We start from the raw sequence: 16,036 nt of genomic DNA on the forward strand, positions 1-16,036 counted from the left end.
CAGAGGATGGGTCAGTGTTGAGCGTCGATGCGACACTTGTACTCCCGGGTTGCTCCATCACACCTCCTTTCGAGCACCCTTCTGTGGGCAGTCAATCCAGTTCCCGCATACAGCCGCAGGTCTGGTACACAGCTGCTTACACATCGTGGCGTTCTTCGTTCCCTCTCGGTGAGTCAGGAGGCGGCCGAGTTCTTCGGGAGGTTGAGGCAGTCCACGTCGGTACAGAAAAAAAAAGACTGAACGCACGTAGATTCCGGCACAGTTGTTCTGCCCCCTCGGACCGCAATCCGCACCCCAACAAGAGCGCGCCCCCTCACAAAGGAGCCAGCTCTGGCGTCCTCTGCCGGACTCTGGTCCACCTCACACCGGCTGAAAGGGACCAGGTTCTAGCGAAGTCAAAGGAGCGTGCAGACACGATTGCTTTCTAACACCAGAACAGGCGGCTGTGCTCTGTGCGTGAACCTCTAACTCTCGCTTCAAAGTCTGTACTATGCCTAATGGGTCTCGATGCCCTTGTCTCAAACGTGTGCTCACTCCTCCACTTTCCTGGTCCTTTCAAAAGATGGCAACAAAAAGTGACTGCACCTCCTTTGTGTTCAAGTATCGTTGTTCGGGCCGAACCAGGGTGTTATGTCTGGCTCCTCTGAAGGGTCACTATCAGCTGACAATCGCAGCCGGCATCTTTCTGTTGCCTGAGCTGCCAATGGCAACTGTTCTGCCGTGTGCCGGGTGGAAAGGGGTGAGGGCAACGCGTGAGCAGGCAGCAAGACCAGCTGACAACTGGGGTAGCAAGATGGCGGGAGTTGTCGATGTAGGAAACCAGTTCGAAAGGACTCTCCTGTTTTCTGGAATCTTCTTTGTTTTAGTGGAAGGTGTTCGGTCCTTTTTTTCGTGGGGAGAAGGGGAAGTGTGCGCTTCCCAGACGCGTGGAGTCTCGAAGTGTACATACACCTGGTCATGGCACTCCTTCTGCGGTCTTGTCGCGGCGGTGCCATTTCTCTCGATTGTTTCCTTTGTTCCTTTTGAAAGTTGCCTCCTACTTCTGGCTTGTTGTCCTCTTTTCTCTTTTTCTGGAGAGCTCGAGGTTTTCCTGTGTTCCTCCGCGTCTCCTCTTGGGCACGCTGCCCGGAAAGGAGCACCCCCCCCTGTCCCCCTTCCACATGCCAGTCCTCGATCCGCGTACAATTGATCGCGAGCTCCCCGACGGCTCTTCCGGTGTTTCTGTTACCTCTCCATCTCTTAATTAGTTGCGGAATAAACAGTCCTTCGGTCGTAAACCCGCTGACCGAGGCTTGCCAAGCTCTGCTGTCAGCTTGAGGTCGCCTGGCCAGCTAACAGCAACCGCGTGCTATTCGCGGTTAGAGGTGTGCGTGCTATGTTTGCTGAGCCCTGAGGTCAATAAGAAACTCGCGCGTCGGGAACGAAGTTCAGTAAAGAGACGTTGAGGGTCTCGGTTCTTGCCTCGCGTCACATCAGCCGTCGCTGTCATCAGTTACTAGCGCGCAGATTATCCCGCAGCTTCGCAGCGAGGCTTCAGTATTCGTCTGCGCGAGTCCAGCGGCTGCCTTTGTCTTCTTTCGGTCCGCTCCCTTTGCCTTTTTTTGGGACTGGGTCTTACGGTCCTCCTCGCCACTCGGCGCCATGTCGCCCCAACCAACGAAGGGGGCGCCTGCGACTAGCAGGCCGGCCCTCACAAGTCGTCGGTCCACGGGAGCCATCTACGAAACTTCTGGAAAGGTATGCTCTTCAATTTCACGTGTCACGTTCCTTCGGTAGCGGCGCCGCTCTCTACTGTATGCGTACACCTGACGCTTCTTCAAGTACGTATGTATACATATCTTCTGAATTATCTATATCTATATATCTATACGTATATAGATCGGTGCATATATCTACCTCCAAATGTAAACATACCTGGTTGAGTGGTTCTCGGTCGGTCTCCGGTAGATATGTGAGCGTTATCCTGGTGCACCCAACGGCTTCAGCTCACTGCCGCACGGGTGTAATTTGATGCAGCTGTCCGAAGTACTCATCAGGCTGACATGGTTTCTGTTTAATATACATTGCTGTTTTGTACCTTGTTGGCGACACCCGTCCAATGTCCTCCTTGCTAGCAAGGGCTGGGCCTTCGCACAGTGCGTTACTGCAATGTCAGTGAGTGCAGGGTGAATGGTAACGTATCGACTGCAATGCATTTGTGTACCTCCATGCAATCGGTACGAGCCCAACCATCCAGCTAGATTTGTATCTATGGGTGTAGTGCTCTAGGGTGTCTGCCGGAGTGTCTTGCTCCGCGGATCTGCAGACTGCAGGCACTAACTGGGAAGCATTGATGAGATTGTATCTCTTCCATCGTGTTGGCGTCTCGCAGGGGCCTCGCTGTAGTACTTTGTCCTGGATGCTCTCTGTATACATGCCTGTGCGCTTCCTGAATTCCATCTTCCTCCTTTGTATCTCTCTTTATAGACAGCGTGCGTGTCAGAGTCTTTGTGGCGTGCATGGGCGTATAAGTATATCCGTCCGCGTGTGATGTCCGGCTATCTATGTATACCTCAGGGTCTAACGTTGACTCTCCCTGTGTAAGGCGCGTTTGTTCTCTCTCAGAAACAGGCTTCTATTCTCTCATTCTTCTCTCGGCAGCCAGATGCTCCTCTGTCGTCTTCAAGTGCCCCGGCTGCAGGAGAGAGGAAACGTCTCTCTTCACCTCCTGGCCGAAGCAACGAGGATGTCCACAGTAACACAGATGAGGCTCAGCCGCCACAGGCTGACAAGAAAGCAGGTAGTGAGCCTACTGGAGCGAAGGAACTTACAAAGCCAAATGGATCACTCAGCGGATCTTCTCATTTCTCCGGGGATACAAAACCCGTGAGCCCTAAGAAGAACCAACCTCGACTTAGTGTATGCAAGAGGGAGGATGATTTAGAAGAACAACGTCAACGGGATGGGTGTACACCTCCGTCGAAGGATAGAAAAAAACTAACCGAGTCCAGCAATCGAGCGGAAGGTGATTTCTTTGATGCAAAGAGGCATAGGGTAAGTAGCAGCATCTTCTTAACCTTGGTGCCTGTAGGAGCTTCAGTGTAAGGAGATATTCTGAGTCTGCTCCTTCACTTCTGTGACCAAAACTGAAGTAGCTTATTTCGGTCGGAGAGCGTACGACGGGGAAACGTTTCTGTAGGATTGAGGAAGAGCTCCTTTCAGTGGTGGTAAAAGCACGTTTTAAGGCAGGCAGTCTTTGCACTCTCTGGGCTCACAAGGGGTGTATGAGAGGTAGAGAGCGCGGTGAGATTCTCAGATTCAGTTCGCATTCCCCGGTCTCTATACGTGATAGACGCGGGTGGCTTTAAGGATAAAAGGTTGCTGAAGCAGCGGGGGATAAAGATGGACCGCCAAAGCGAAGCACCGATAAATTTCTATGTTCTTTTTTTTCCGAGATGATCTGCGGTGTACAGACAGTACATTGCCGTTTTGGGAGGATGGGCCTCGAAAGCATGATGTGAAATCTGGGTTTTTGCAGCCATCAACTCCAGCAAAGAATACTGCTGCTGAGAAGACTTCAGCGGCTGGTGAAGATCCAGAAAGGTAGGTCAAGCCAGAAATACCGAGAGTGCCGGCTCTCTATTTTGTATGTATTTATATGACACCTGCCAACGTAGTGTACATACCCCTGTTTCTTTCCTAACCGTCCTGAGGTCCCAGGGCCAGGGTGTTGTCAGTCCTAGGTGGGTGAATGTTACTTCCCGGTGTCCATCGTTTTCTCTATGTCCGTACACAGCAATATCTATGTATACATTTGCCTGTGTATTTACATGCAGTGTCATGTGTTCATTGAACACGTTATAGATGGTCATGGTGGAAAGCGGACTCGCTATCCTACTTCCTTAGTGTTTGTTTTGTCCGTCTCTCTTCTGTGCAGTGAGGATGTTAGAAAGTTCAAAAGAATCAAGAAGGGAACGAAGGTCATTGAGGAGGAGGAGGAGGATGAGATAGTTCCAACGCCTAAGGGTGCAAAGAAACACGAGAAGAAGAAGAAAAAAGAAGAGGAAGAAGAAGAGGAGCAGGAGGAAGAAGAAGCTTCGATGTCTGACAGTGATAGCAGTTACGCAGATGAGAGTGAGGAAGAAGAGGAAGAGGATGACGACGAATCCGATGAAGAAGAGGAGGAGGAGGAAGATGAAGAGGTCCCGGTAAAGGCAAAGAAGAAACAAACGAAGAAGCCTCATGCCGGTAAAGCTGAAAACTCTAGAAAACTCGGAGGAGGAGAGGAACGTTCTTCTCACTCTGGATCTACGTCATCACCCTCACGGAAAGCAAAACTGGCGAGTCTTTTATACTCTCCATCATCTTCTTCAACAACGTCTACAGTGTGTCAGTCCTCTTCTGAGACTGCATCTAGTACTCCTCTTTCCTCTCCGTCGTCTTCTTCAGCTCCTCCGTCTGCAACTCCAAGTGCTTCGCCCTCTGTGAAGAGCGAGCTTGGTTCTTCTTCAGCACTCCCTGTATCACGTGCAGTTTCTTCTTGTCCCTCTTCCTCTGCTTCTGTGTCTTCAGCTCCAAGGCCAAAGACTGCACCTTTGGGCGATGATATTGAAGTTGTAAAGAGAAAGCTACTAGCCTCGCCAGCCGCACAGAACTGTCACTATTTCCGGCATTTCATAGAAGACTATTATGCATATCATCAGCAGTTCTGTTTTCCTCCTTGGGTAGATCCAGCTCAAATGAAAGATAGTAAAGGAAGACGTGCTATTGACTGTGATCCGTCATACGATTTTGGTACCTTATGGGTCCCCTCCCCGGATTCGGCTATGGGTAGAGCGCATGCAAGACCTCACCTTACACCAGGGATGGCGCAGTACTGGGAGATCAAAAAGAAACACTTTGATAAGTTGATTCTGTTCAAGATCGGGAAGTTCTATGAATTCGTATATGGAGATGCATGCGCTGCTCATAGAATCCTTGATTTACGGTGGATGGGAAGAGTCGACGGGGAGACAAAGGCTCACTGTGGGTTTCCAGAGCAAGTCCTACATCAACAGGCAAAGTTGCTAGTAAATGCTGGGTATAAAGTCGTTGTGGTCGAGCAAATGGAGACACCTAAAGAGCTGGAGAAACGCAATAGTCAAGCGATTGCAGGGACTCGAGATAAGGCTGTTAAGAGAGAGGTATGTGAAGTCATGTCTGCTGGGACAGTTCGACATGCCGACATGTTAGCTAGTGGTGCACGATATTTGCTCGTGCTGTATTTTGGAGAGGAAGAGGATGACGAAGAAGGTGAAAAGGAAGTTGTTATGCAAGAGCAAAGAAGAGACATCAGGGATGGGGTGCATCATAGGGAGACAAGTGACGATGCTAAGCAGAAAGAAACAAGAAATGCACAGTCAACAGCAACAACAGGAGGAGGCGGGACGGGTGATGGAGAGGGGGCTTTTATTTCAGAGGAAGAAGACTTTGAAGCGGCGCTTAATCTGGCCGAACAGAGTGAAAAGGGGAAGGAGAGAGGTGAGAATAAGGATATGAAGGGTCCGTCAGGAGATGCAGAATCAAACGAGAAGAAGTCTGGAGTGTTTCGCCCCGGTTTTGCTGCATGCTTAGCAGATGTCTCGACTTGCCGTATATCCCTTTTGAGACTACCCGATGATCCGTCAGCAGCATGGCCTTCTCTTCGCCTTCTTCTTGCTCAGACCTTACCTGTTGAAGTTGTCTATTCACCAGCTAATATGCCTCCAGGTGTCTTGAAACTCTTGAAGCTCCTTCCCTGTGCTCCTCAACTCTCGCCTCTAGGGTCTTTCCCCGATCTTCTCAATTCTGCAGCAGAGGTGGAGAGATATGTTTCTTCTCGTCTTGACGCTCTACAAAAGAACAAGAAAGAGGAGAGTCGGCAGGAACGAGAAGAGGTCAAGAGCGAAGACGATGCAGGGACAGGAAGTTCGGGATCTTCTTCAAGCACTGATCCAGGTTTCACTGCTTTATCTCTTTTATCTTCACTTAGGTTATGTCTGCGACTTTGCGATAAATGGTCATCTCTTCAATGCGCATTAGGAGGTCTCTGCGCATACCTTCGCAGTTCTCGGTTAGATCAGTCTGTTCTCTCTATTGCTCAGTTCGAGCCCTATAAACCCTACGATCCAGCATATATGCTTCTTGATGCGAATGCCCTACGGCAACTGGAGGTCTTACAAACTCAAGAAGGAAATATCAAATACTCCCTCTTCGGATATCTTGATAAGACCGTTACTTCATTTGGTCATCGTCTTCTTCGTCGATGGGTTGTAGCTCCATTAAGAAGAAAAAGAGAATTAGATGAACGTCTCGACGCTGTTGAATTCCTTCTTGAGCATCCGTGTGCTACAGAGGAGATCCGGAAACGGCTATCTGGGTGTCCAGACATCGAGCGGTTAGCTGCGAAGATCTGTGCGCAAGGGCTCCAAGCCGAGCGAAAGGCAGTGTATTTTGATCATTTCCATCAAAAGCTTCTAGGAGAATTCTTGAAACTCCTAGATGCCTTTGAAAATATTGAAGGATTGACAAGACACCTTAGTGAAGTGGTACTAGAAGCACGTGGAAATCCACAAAGCCGAGAGATGGGTATAGGAGAAGAACAAGGTGGGGGTAGCCACAGAAGTCATAGATTAGAGATACTCTGCAGAGGAAGGCAAGATGGAGGCATTTTTCCAAGTCTAGGAGGTCTGATTTCTGAGCTTCGGAAGAAAATCGCCACAGACAAAGACGGCAGTAAGATACCTGCTCGGGTAAGTGTGTAGTACACATTGTAAAAGAAAAGGAAGGACAGCGGAAGAAGAAAATATAAGACAGTGACTTGCTAAACTTCATCTCGACAGTCTGTTGTTTCGCCTGAGCATTGATACCGCATGCAGCATGTGTTGTCAGGGGGTGGGGCTTTTTTCCACGAGTAGAGTTGATAGATAGATAGATAGAGGATCCGTGAAACTAAGGAAATCGAAAAGTGGACAGAGTCTATGAATGGGATAATAACCTTCCTGAATTCGTGTCTAAGATAGTTTATTCTCCGAAGTGGGATCCAGAAAAGCGTAAGGCGGGTGGCGCCATGCTTGTCTTCGTCTCTTGAAAGTTCTGCTGCGGAGGGGGGAGAGGGCGCCCCGGTCGTGGAGCTTAGGGTATCTAAGGCCTATTCTCTACGTGGCTGTTGTACAGCTGTGACTAGTAGTAGTAGCAGATATGTAATTTCTATCTCTTCTTTTCTAACCGCATCTATGCATGCGTCTAATGCAGTCATAGACGTATAGGAGAGAGTCGGACTCTTCTTAGAAGCATGCGATTCGTGTGTTTGAGGCATGGACTTCGGAAGTAGCTAGTGCGTGCGTGGACTGTTTCCGCGAAATCCTAGCTATTGAGGTGTGTCTCTGGAGATTCTTTCTGTGTTTACAGGGGGTGCTACCGGCGTATGATGAAGTTGAGAAAGACATGGAGCGTAAACATGAGCAGTTGGAGAGATGCCTTAGCAATCTACGGTCCGAATGGAAGATGCGAAGTCTGATCTTCGTCCACTCCAAATTCAAGTACGATGCTATGATCTCCTTTCCTCCCTTGAGTGCACAATACTAGCGCTCACTTGGCCCCCCCTTCTTTCTCTCGTCTTTCTTTCTCCGAGAACCGACTGTCTACTCGACGCGCAGAAGGAAGGAAAGGAAACCATTGTCCCTCTAATCACTCTTACTCACACTTAAGCAACCTTTGCCGTTTCTGTTGTCCGTACCTGCTCTGTCCGTAAACGTCTGTACGGGTGATCATTAATGCGAGTAGATGGCTGTTCTACGACATGCCACCAGAGTTCAAGGCCGAACTTCTACATACGGAAACACAAGACGAGGGACGGAGGCAACCTGCACTAGGCTTCTTCCGATTTCTCTCCCAGCCTCCCTCCCCCGCGTCCGCCTGAGTTTTCAAATGTGGACAATATAGAAGTGCGAAACCTCTTTCCTTCTCCCTCTTCCTTACTTCTGCTTGACAGCAAGTTCCTTTCATAGTGCTGATGCGTCTTCTCCGTGGCGTGACCCGCAGAGCCAGCCTGTACGTCTTCTGAGGCTGGAAGAGATCTTAAAAGGAGTATGGGAGACTGCTCAAAAGGATGACAGAAAATGAGAGAGAACATGTGTTTCTCTCGTTTGCCGGTTAGATGAATCTCTTACGCATCTCGTGAACACCCTGGTAACCAAATGTGCGTATGCGTCAGTTGCTGCCGTGTTTTGTTCTTAGGTACGAAGTCGAATGCCCAGATGGAGTGTCTAAGCAGCTTCTCCGGGACTATGATTGTGATGTAACTTCTTCCAGAAAGGGATTCATACGGTGAGATTTTTGAGTTCAGTATCTCATCACATGTCACATAAACCGCCGGCCTTCTATTAGAGGCTCAAGTCTGCTAGAACTAGCTCCCGATTCCAAACACACGCGGGTCTGGTGAGAAAACCGAAGCCCGTCATTCCAAGAATCTACCTTCTTGTCTCCTAAGAACTAGTAAGATCCTCCGGTCCATACAGTCCAATAGAGACCCCCGGTATCTCTGTTCTTGTTCCGCTTTTATGGTCTCTACCGAGGAAGTCAAGTATTCCTCTAGCTCTACAGAGAAAGGTATATGTGTATGTATATGCATGTGTATTTGCCGGTTTCTGCGTGAAGAGAGGCCCGTGCCGTCCTTGCTGGGGAAAAAAATAACATTGCTTCCACGTGCAATGGCGTGGGTCTATCTCCGTGTATTCTTTTGTTTGCAGAACTACACATGCAATTGTGTCTCTCCATGTGGTTCTCCCTTGTTTGCATAGCTTGTTCTCCGATGAAGCTTTCTGTAATGCGAATGTGCATACGTACAGGTTCCGGACACCAGAGATCTGCGAGCTTGTCTCTGATATGGAGGGTAGGTTTAGAACGTTGTGGAAGACTTAAGGTGCCATTATGAAGTGTACCGTTAGCCCACCACACAATCAAGCATACACAAATGATGGAAGCGCACGCGGGAAGCCTCACATACGTGGATGTACGGGTATACATGCTTATACATGCAGAACGCATGTATTCCACCAGTTTCTCGTTTGTTCTTTCTCTCGTCTGTCTTCCCTCCCAGTTCTTGTTTCTCCGGTACTTTTATGTATGTATATGCATGTGTATTTGCCGGTTTGTGCGTGAGAGAGAGAGGGCCCGTGTCGTCCTTGTTGGGGAAAAGAAATAACATTGCTTCCACGTGCAATGGCGTGGGTCTATCTCCGTGTATTCTTTTGTTTGCAGAACTACACATGCAATTGTGTCTCTCCATGTGGTTCTCCCTTGTTTGCGACAGTCGTCCGTTCTCAGTCCTCTGATGGCCATACACAGCCTTGCGTACGAACAGATACTACTAATAAGCGAGTGCTGAGGATTATCTCGTAAGCGACTCTCGTTCAGTTGGTATATATGTGTATAGCATGTATATGTATATACATGTACGTGTATATGTAGGTGAGTTTGGCTTATCTGCAGCATCCATTTGGAGGATATGGGGACGCTCTCGCTCTGCTTATGTCTGTTGTATGTACGGTGACCGTGTTTGTGTTCAGACCTAGAGCAGCAGCGAAAGGATTTATTTTATCCTTTCTTTTCCATCCTCTTCAACTCCTTCTACGCCAACTTCGCAAGCTCCTTTGGCCGTGCTATTCATATTACCGCAGAACTCGACTGTCTTCAGTCGCTGGCATACGTTGTCGCACAGCACCCAGGTATAGGCCGATCTGAAGTTTCCTGCAGACAGGGAAGGGGGGGGGGTATATATGTGTGAATGGCTCTCTCGTGTGAACATCGTCATGGTGTCTTTATGCGTCAGGGAGACCATGAACAGACTCGACTATTGTACTCCAAGATTGTGGCACACTCTCTACTTCCTCTGTGTGTAGAAACACACAGTTGTTTACCTATCTCTCTTTGTTTCTTTCTTTCTGTCTTTCATTTCCTCCTTATTTCTTTCTCTACCTTACTTTCTTGCTGTCTTCTACCTTTATGTAGCTGTGTAGAAGTTCCGCCTTGATGCTTGGAGATATATCTGCACAGAGCAGACGGTAACTATAACGTTTGTTTCTTCGACCCTGTTGCTACCAGAAGTTCTTTCACTGCTTGTTGTCCCGTCCCACGGTTAAAGTACACAGGAGTAGTGTCTGCTAGAAAGACTTTCATGTGCCAGTGGGAGCGATGGAACAACGAGCTTATCTTCTTACTAGGTTAACATTCCTTGAAGGTATAGGGGACAAGCTAGGCTACCATCTAAGGTGGTACGCTCCTATTGGGTTCCCGCTAGACTGCTAAGGGTTAGAACTCGGAGATTCTGTTGATGCCAATGCCTTCTGCGAAACAGGGGGTAGCGGTCGGATGTGCCGTCCAAAGATCTTAGAACCACGTGATGACGAGCCTCCTGTCCTCTCCCTTAAGAACTGCAGGTAAGAAGAGTCTGCAAAGCTCGTAGCTTGCTACACAGGCAGCAGAAAAGCTGTTCCAGAAAGACTCGGTGTGGGGTAACGATATATAGTGATGATGGAAGACTTTCTAAACAACCATGAAACCATCACATGTCGAGGCACAAATGAAACCCGATGAAGCGCCTGCTTGACTCAGATGGAGGGATGCTTCTCTATAGTTGTGAAGTTTTCTCTTCTGAGTTTGTAGACGCAGATCTTACAACAGCATGTGTAAAGGGTAAGGCTAACGGCGTGAAACAGAAGTGAGAAGAAGTGTTTGATGTACATCTTGGTAGAAGGTAGAAGGATGACAGTCTGATTCTCCCGAAAGGTTATTTCGAGTGTGTCTCACCAGTCAAGCATGCACATGGAAGGAGCTTACATACACCCTAGATAGGGAGAGGTGTGTGTGATGGGTCCTGTGGGCCTACAACAGGCATCCAGTTGCGGAGACGCTGATGGATCATTTCGTTCCGAATGACGTCTACTTGAATACAAACCATCAGAACGAGAAGAAGAGAACTCTCCTTTTGACGGGTCCCAATATGGGAGGCAAAAGCACCCTCTTGAGACAGACTTGTCTTTGCGTCATCATGGCACAGATCGGGTGCTTTGTACCGGGTAAGCTTACAAGGTTTTCTTCCACGCTATTCATAATTTGCCTTTGCTGAGATGTTCCTCGTATCTGCTTCAACAGTACTCTACTTCATCCGACTGGACTTTCGACATCTCGGAAAGGGAGAAGAGGACAGAGAGGAGCCCGAACAGGGGAGTGGGGGTCTAAAAACGTAGACACCTTTTGTAGAGAAGATACATTGCCGGTTGTTTAGAGGGTCGGCCGCACATCTTCGCGAGTGGGCTGTATGTACATACCCTGCTGGATGATATGATGTGCAAGTGAAAATACGACTGTGCTGTAGCCCATGTGATACGACTGTAATATATGTGTGTGGTGTCTACAGCGGACAGCTGCACGGTGACACCGGTAGATCGGGTTTTTACTCGTCTGGGGGCGGAGGATTTCATTCTACAGGGTGCAAGTACTTTCTTAGTCGAGCTAAAGGATGTCTCCAATCTTATGAATTTGGTGAGAAAGAAAGAATCTCTCGCTCTTCCTGCTTTTCTTCTCCTTCGTGTTCCTTCGGTTGAGTGCGTCACGCCATCGGCAATCAGCACAACGTAGCACCAGTTCTATGACATGTAGCAAGGACGTGGCTGCTACGTGAGGTCTGTGCAGTGCGAGGCTTGCATGTCGTTGTGCCTCCTTCGCTTCGGTCTTCAAGTGAAGGATTCTTTCTCTACATTTTCTCTAGTGAAGGACACGAAGGATCAACGTGATGTTCTGTGGGTAGTACACACACTATAATGTGTTGGTCTCCTCCCTTTCGGATAGGCCACCATGGTAACACCTCTTCTGCGTTGTGATTCTCTATTTGTCTAACTTCTTAATGATCTTCCATGTATCTATCTATAAGGGAATCTCTCCTGGTTGATACATACTGCATGAAATTTATTGGCGAGTAGGAACTTGCGTGGTGTCTGCCCACCCGGCGAGGCGGTCTCCTGCGACTGCCTTTGTGGCATATCGGCTTTTCAGAGCGCCCCAGAAGTTTAGTTGTATCTATGTATGTGAAGGCAGATGTGTAGTGGAGGCAAATGCGGTGAGCTTTCGTCTGGCAGGCGGCGACTTCAAGGAGGAATACAAACACCTTCTGTGCCAGGTCTTGTACTGCGAGAGCAGATCGGTGGCGGTGTACATACAGTATAGTTGGTTCTTCATTTCAGAGAATAACGGCCAAGCTCGAAATGGTACGTTCTCTTTTTCAGGGAACGCGTCATTCGCTTGCAGTAATTGATGAATTGGGACGAGGCACTTCTACGTTCGATGGCACGGCGATTGCTCTGGCTTCGGTGGAATATATCACGGATGTTCTTCAAGTAAGCATCTGGGTGTATGTACAGTGGAACTTGCAGTCGACCTTCTGATGCTTCTCCCATCTGTCTCCTCGGCACTGTGCATGGCAACATTCAATCATAAAAGGACATCAAAATTTCGGAGAACGCGGTGTGTGTGTCACTTATATACATATGGTAGGGACATATTTTTACGTGTATGTATACATATCTCTTGATACGAGCTCCAGTAGAAACATCACACCCTTCCTGTTTGGACTGAAGGAAAGCGTAAGACCGACCAGGTACGCACTTCTCTGTCTCTGGTGGCAAGTAAAATGCTTATCTCATTGAAAACCCTCTCAGGTTATTTGGTCGCTTCTTATTTTCTTCTCTTCGCTTCTACCTCAAGGAAGTCCTCCTTGGTTGCCGCCAGTCACAAGTCGACAACGGGCAGAGCTCTCACATTCTCTTGTTCATAGACCGTGAGCCTCCTGTTTTCGTATCGTGCATACTGTGTTTCTTTCTCGTCTCCAACTTGTTGAGCCTCTTATCATACTCAGTATGAGTTTTGATGTTTTGCTTCGTGTTTTACAGTGCCGCTGTCTCTTCGCAACGCACTATCATCTTCTTTGTTATGAACTTCAACGTCATCCTCACATCTTGAATGTACACATGAAGGCGGCGATTGATGAGCAGCATGGCTCTCTGGCTTTCCTCTACAAGCTGGCTGATGGAATTTGTCCCAAGTCACATGGCATTCATGTAGCGAAGCTAGCAGGAATCGAACCCGAGATCTTACAGTAAGATCCTTAGCGTCCTGGCGGTCGGGTGTAGTAATGTTGTTTTGTTCACAGTAAGGAAGAAGAGTTAGGAAATCTCTTTTTCTTGCTGATAAGTCGTTTGTTTACAAGTCTTCTTGTCAGAGTGAGGACGGAGGACAGCAAGTTTTCCTTGAAACAACAGCAGTCTATACCGAGTTGGATGAGATCCATTCTTCACCGCGTGCCAGTACCGCTGCCGTCCAGTACCCACAGCTGTGTCTCGGCACGGCGCCGACCACTTACGTATATACCATCCTCCAGTCAGTGTGTGGGTACTCCGTATACAAAGGTGTTTTGTAAAGGGCTCGTGTCAGGGACATCTACCTGTGGTAGGTTTTCGTTCCTGTCATGCTGCAGTATGTGTGCGCACATACCTGTCTATATATATATATATATATAGACAGTGTATACGTTTTCTGTGATATGTGAGTCCGTGAATCCCCAAACACACATATATGGATTTGGATGTATGGGCGTACTCGCGTCGATGTCCCGATAAGTTTGTCCATCTGCTGGGTTGATACAGTTGTTGATAAGTTTGTCGCAGTACATAAGCAGCGCCGCTGGTGCTTGCTGAATGTTTCTGTTCGTGTAGATGTGCGGAAGAGAAGTCTTTACGACTCCAGCAGGAGATCGTTACACAACAGAGACACTGGCGGTTATTTAACGTAGCCAGGAAACTCATCGGCGCAAACAACGACGCGGAAGTTGGACAGTATTTCAGAGAGAACAGAGAGCAAGTCTTGAAAGATCTTGCGGACGAAGAGACTGAAGCATCTCAGGAAAAAGATGATGATGTTGATATGACAGAGTAACTTCAGCTCAAGAACAAGAGACCGGAACTAGCTATCTCTCTCCAAAGTAAAAAACCCCTGGCTCAAAGAGCTCTTCAAGCCGAGTGAAAGGGGTGGCTGCTCTGGACCCACAACTGACTACTGAGCGTGATGGAAGAAGACACAAATAAGGTACTGGTAGGTGGCTCGCATAAAGGAAGGGGGAAACCTGGGAGGTACACGGTTTTTCAACAAGACTATAATATATTTCTCGAAGAATAAGGGAGAAGGTCACAGATAGAATTCTTGGATGATTGCTCCCTCTGTCTCCGTGCGTTTTGAGGGTGTTTGTCCGTCATTCTTGTCGCTCTCCTTCCAAGGGAGTTTAGACTTCAGCTGAGAGTCAGGGCGAGAGGGAAAGTACAGCTGCTCCGAAGCTGATGTGATGAGGGCCTTGTGTACCCCTCCGTGCTCTTGGACCCTTATGGGTTGTTGAGTTTTTCTTATTCCCGTTGCCGCCACACGGCTCGTATCGTCTTCCTGGTGTGCACCTCCCTCTGTGTCAATTTGGTGCGCCGTACAGAGATCTTCGCATGCGTGCTTGCATGCCGGTTCTCTCGCATTTGATGAAAGTGACCCCACCAGCATTTGGATAGGTTCTTTAGCGGAAAGCGTTTCCGGGTGGAAAGGGGTGGTGAGTCTAGAGTGAATGCTGGCTCAGAGATCATACGGAAGGGCGGGAGGGAAGGGTGTTTGTTGTGCTGCTCTTGGTTCCTGTTTGTACGTCTTGGCGGGGAATTCAGCACAGTGGTGCAGTTCCTTTCCGCTCGACGTGTGTGGGGGAGAGCTGACAGAAGAGAGTTTTTGATCGGTGGAATCTCAAGCTGCAGTCAGTGTGGGAGGGGGGAAGTTCCCTGCATGCACAGGTACTTCGATTCCATACGCGTGCATCTACTCTCTGGTCTCGTGCCTGTCAGGACACAGGCAGAAGTCAGAAAGGTGGGGCGGTGACTTGCAGCTGAGAGCCTTGCTTACACGCAGTTCAAGGCCTTCCTGCATCGTAGGTGTTTTCCTGTCTCTAGACTTGCACAACTATCTACTACTTGAAGTACTCCAAGTGGCAACTCTCAGCCGTGCGACATCTCGACGTGATTTTTTGTCTCAGCTGAAAATGCCCTTGTTGCAGGTTGGTGTGTTCTATTTCCTTAGCACAGCTATCCTGTATTATGGTTAGGTACCTATCTGTATGCGGAAACATATGTATACGTATGCATATGCACCAGACATAGGAACTGTCCGTACACTGAGTGTCGGTGTCTTGATGTCTGTTTCGGAAGTGTTTCAAGCCTAGGCACGGTTTCGCACACGGCATTTGTGAGTATCCGAGCTGTTACTTCGCTTCCTTTTCTTGGACCTGGAATCACGACTCCTGGAGGGATACAGGGAAAGGCTTGACGTTATTCCTAAAGATCAAGACACTTGGTTGTTTTTTATCTTGTCATGCATGCCTACACATGATGACACACAGCGACTTTGTGGGAAAACTGGCTTGCATGACACCTAAGCGTTGCATGCGGCTGATAGATGGAGCATGGAGGGACTGTGAATTTCCATTTGAAAAGAAAAAGAACCTTCAGCGCTTGAATTGCTACTTTTTTTCCAAAAGTATCCGTTACCAGGAACTTCCAAAAGTGTGTAAGCAAAACAGACCCATCTGCGTTCGGAGAACACGCGACGAACTCACTCATGATGGGCGACTGAGTTTATCTGCCCTGCCCTTCGCTTGTCTTTCTTCCTGCGCTTTCGTTGACTCTCGGCTGCCCACGCCTCAGGACATAGACAGACAAGGAGAGGAAGAGAACTGCGGTTGCTGTATGTACAGAAGTGAGCGCACAGTAGCCCTCCCGGGTAAGCATTGATTTAGCTCATCCGGACCATCGCACAGGCCGACGGGTTTAAAGTCCCTCGGTCGGTTTCCTCGCTGATTAGGGAACTGTCGAAGAGAGCATGGCACAGCTAACAGGTACGGGATGCCATAGTTATAGGTACTTGAAAACCGAAGAAACCCTTCACGCGGGAGAAATTTGCTAGT

General features: G+C 48.5%; 1 protein-coding gene across 1 annotated transcript; it reads left to right on the forward strand.

The window, feature by feature from the left end:
• Positions 1–832: 832 nt before the first annotated feature.
• On the forward strand, positions 833–15,646 carry CSUI_002301 (dna mismatch repair protein msh6). The gene is made up of 14 exons (XM_068062503.1): positions 833–1,737; positions 2,605–3,033; positions 3,518–3,582; positions 3,917–6,749; positions 7,408–7,538; positions 8,236–8,325; positions 8,748–8,890; positions 9,567–9,725; positions 10,355–10,436; positions 10,891–11,075; positions 11,417–11,541; positions 12,282–12,392; positions 12,945–13,150; positions 13,767–15,646. Exons 1-14 carry the CDS (start codon positions 1,642–1,644, stop codon positions 13,984–13,986), a joined length of 4,875 nt encoding a protein of 1,624 aa, XP_067925518.1. The 5' UTR covers positions 833–1,641; the 3' UTR covers positions 13,987–15,646.
• Positions 15,647–16,036: the final 390 nt, after the last annotated feature.

This window comes from Cystoisospora suis, assembly GCF_002600585.1.
Source record: "Cystoisospora suis strain Wien I chromosome Unknown contig_979, whole genome shotgun sequence".
Classification (NCBI taxonomy): domain Eukaryota; phylum Apicomplexa; class Conoidasida; order Eucoccidiorida; family Sarcocystidae; genus Cystoisospora; species Cystoisospora suis.

Excerpts from the sequence above, each read along its gene's own strand:
- CSUI_002301 (XM_068062503.1), top strand. The coding sequence starts at position 1,642 with ATGTCGCCCCAACCAACGAAGGGGGCGCCTGCGACTAGCAGGCCGGCC. Across the intron at positions 9,726-10,354 it reads CGTTGTCGCACAGCACCCAG|GGGGTAGCGGTCGGATGTGC; the intron begins GTATAGGCCGAT and ends TCTGCGAAACAG. Across the intron at positions 11,542-12,281 it reads TCTCCAATCTTATGAATTTG|GGAACGCGTCATTCGCTTGC; the intron begins GTGAGAAAGAAA and ends TCTCTTTTTCAG.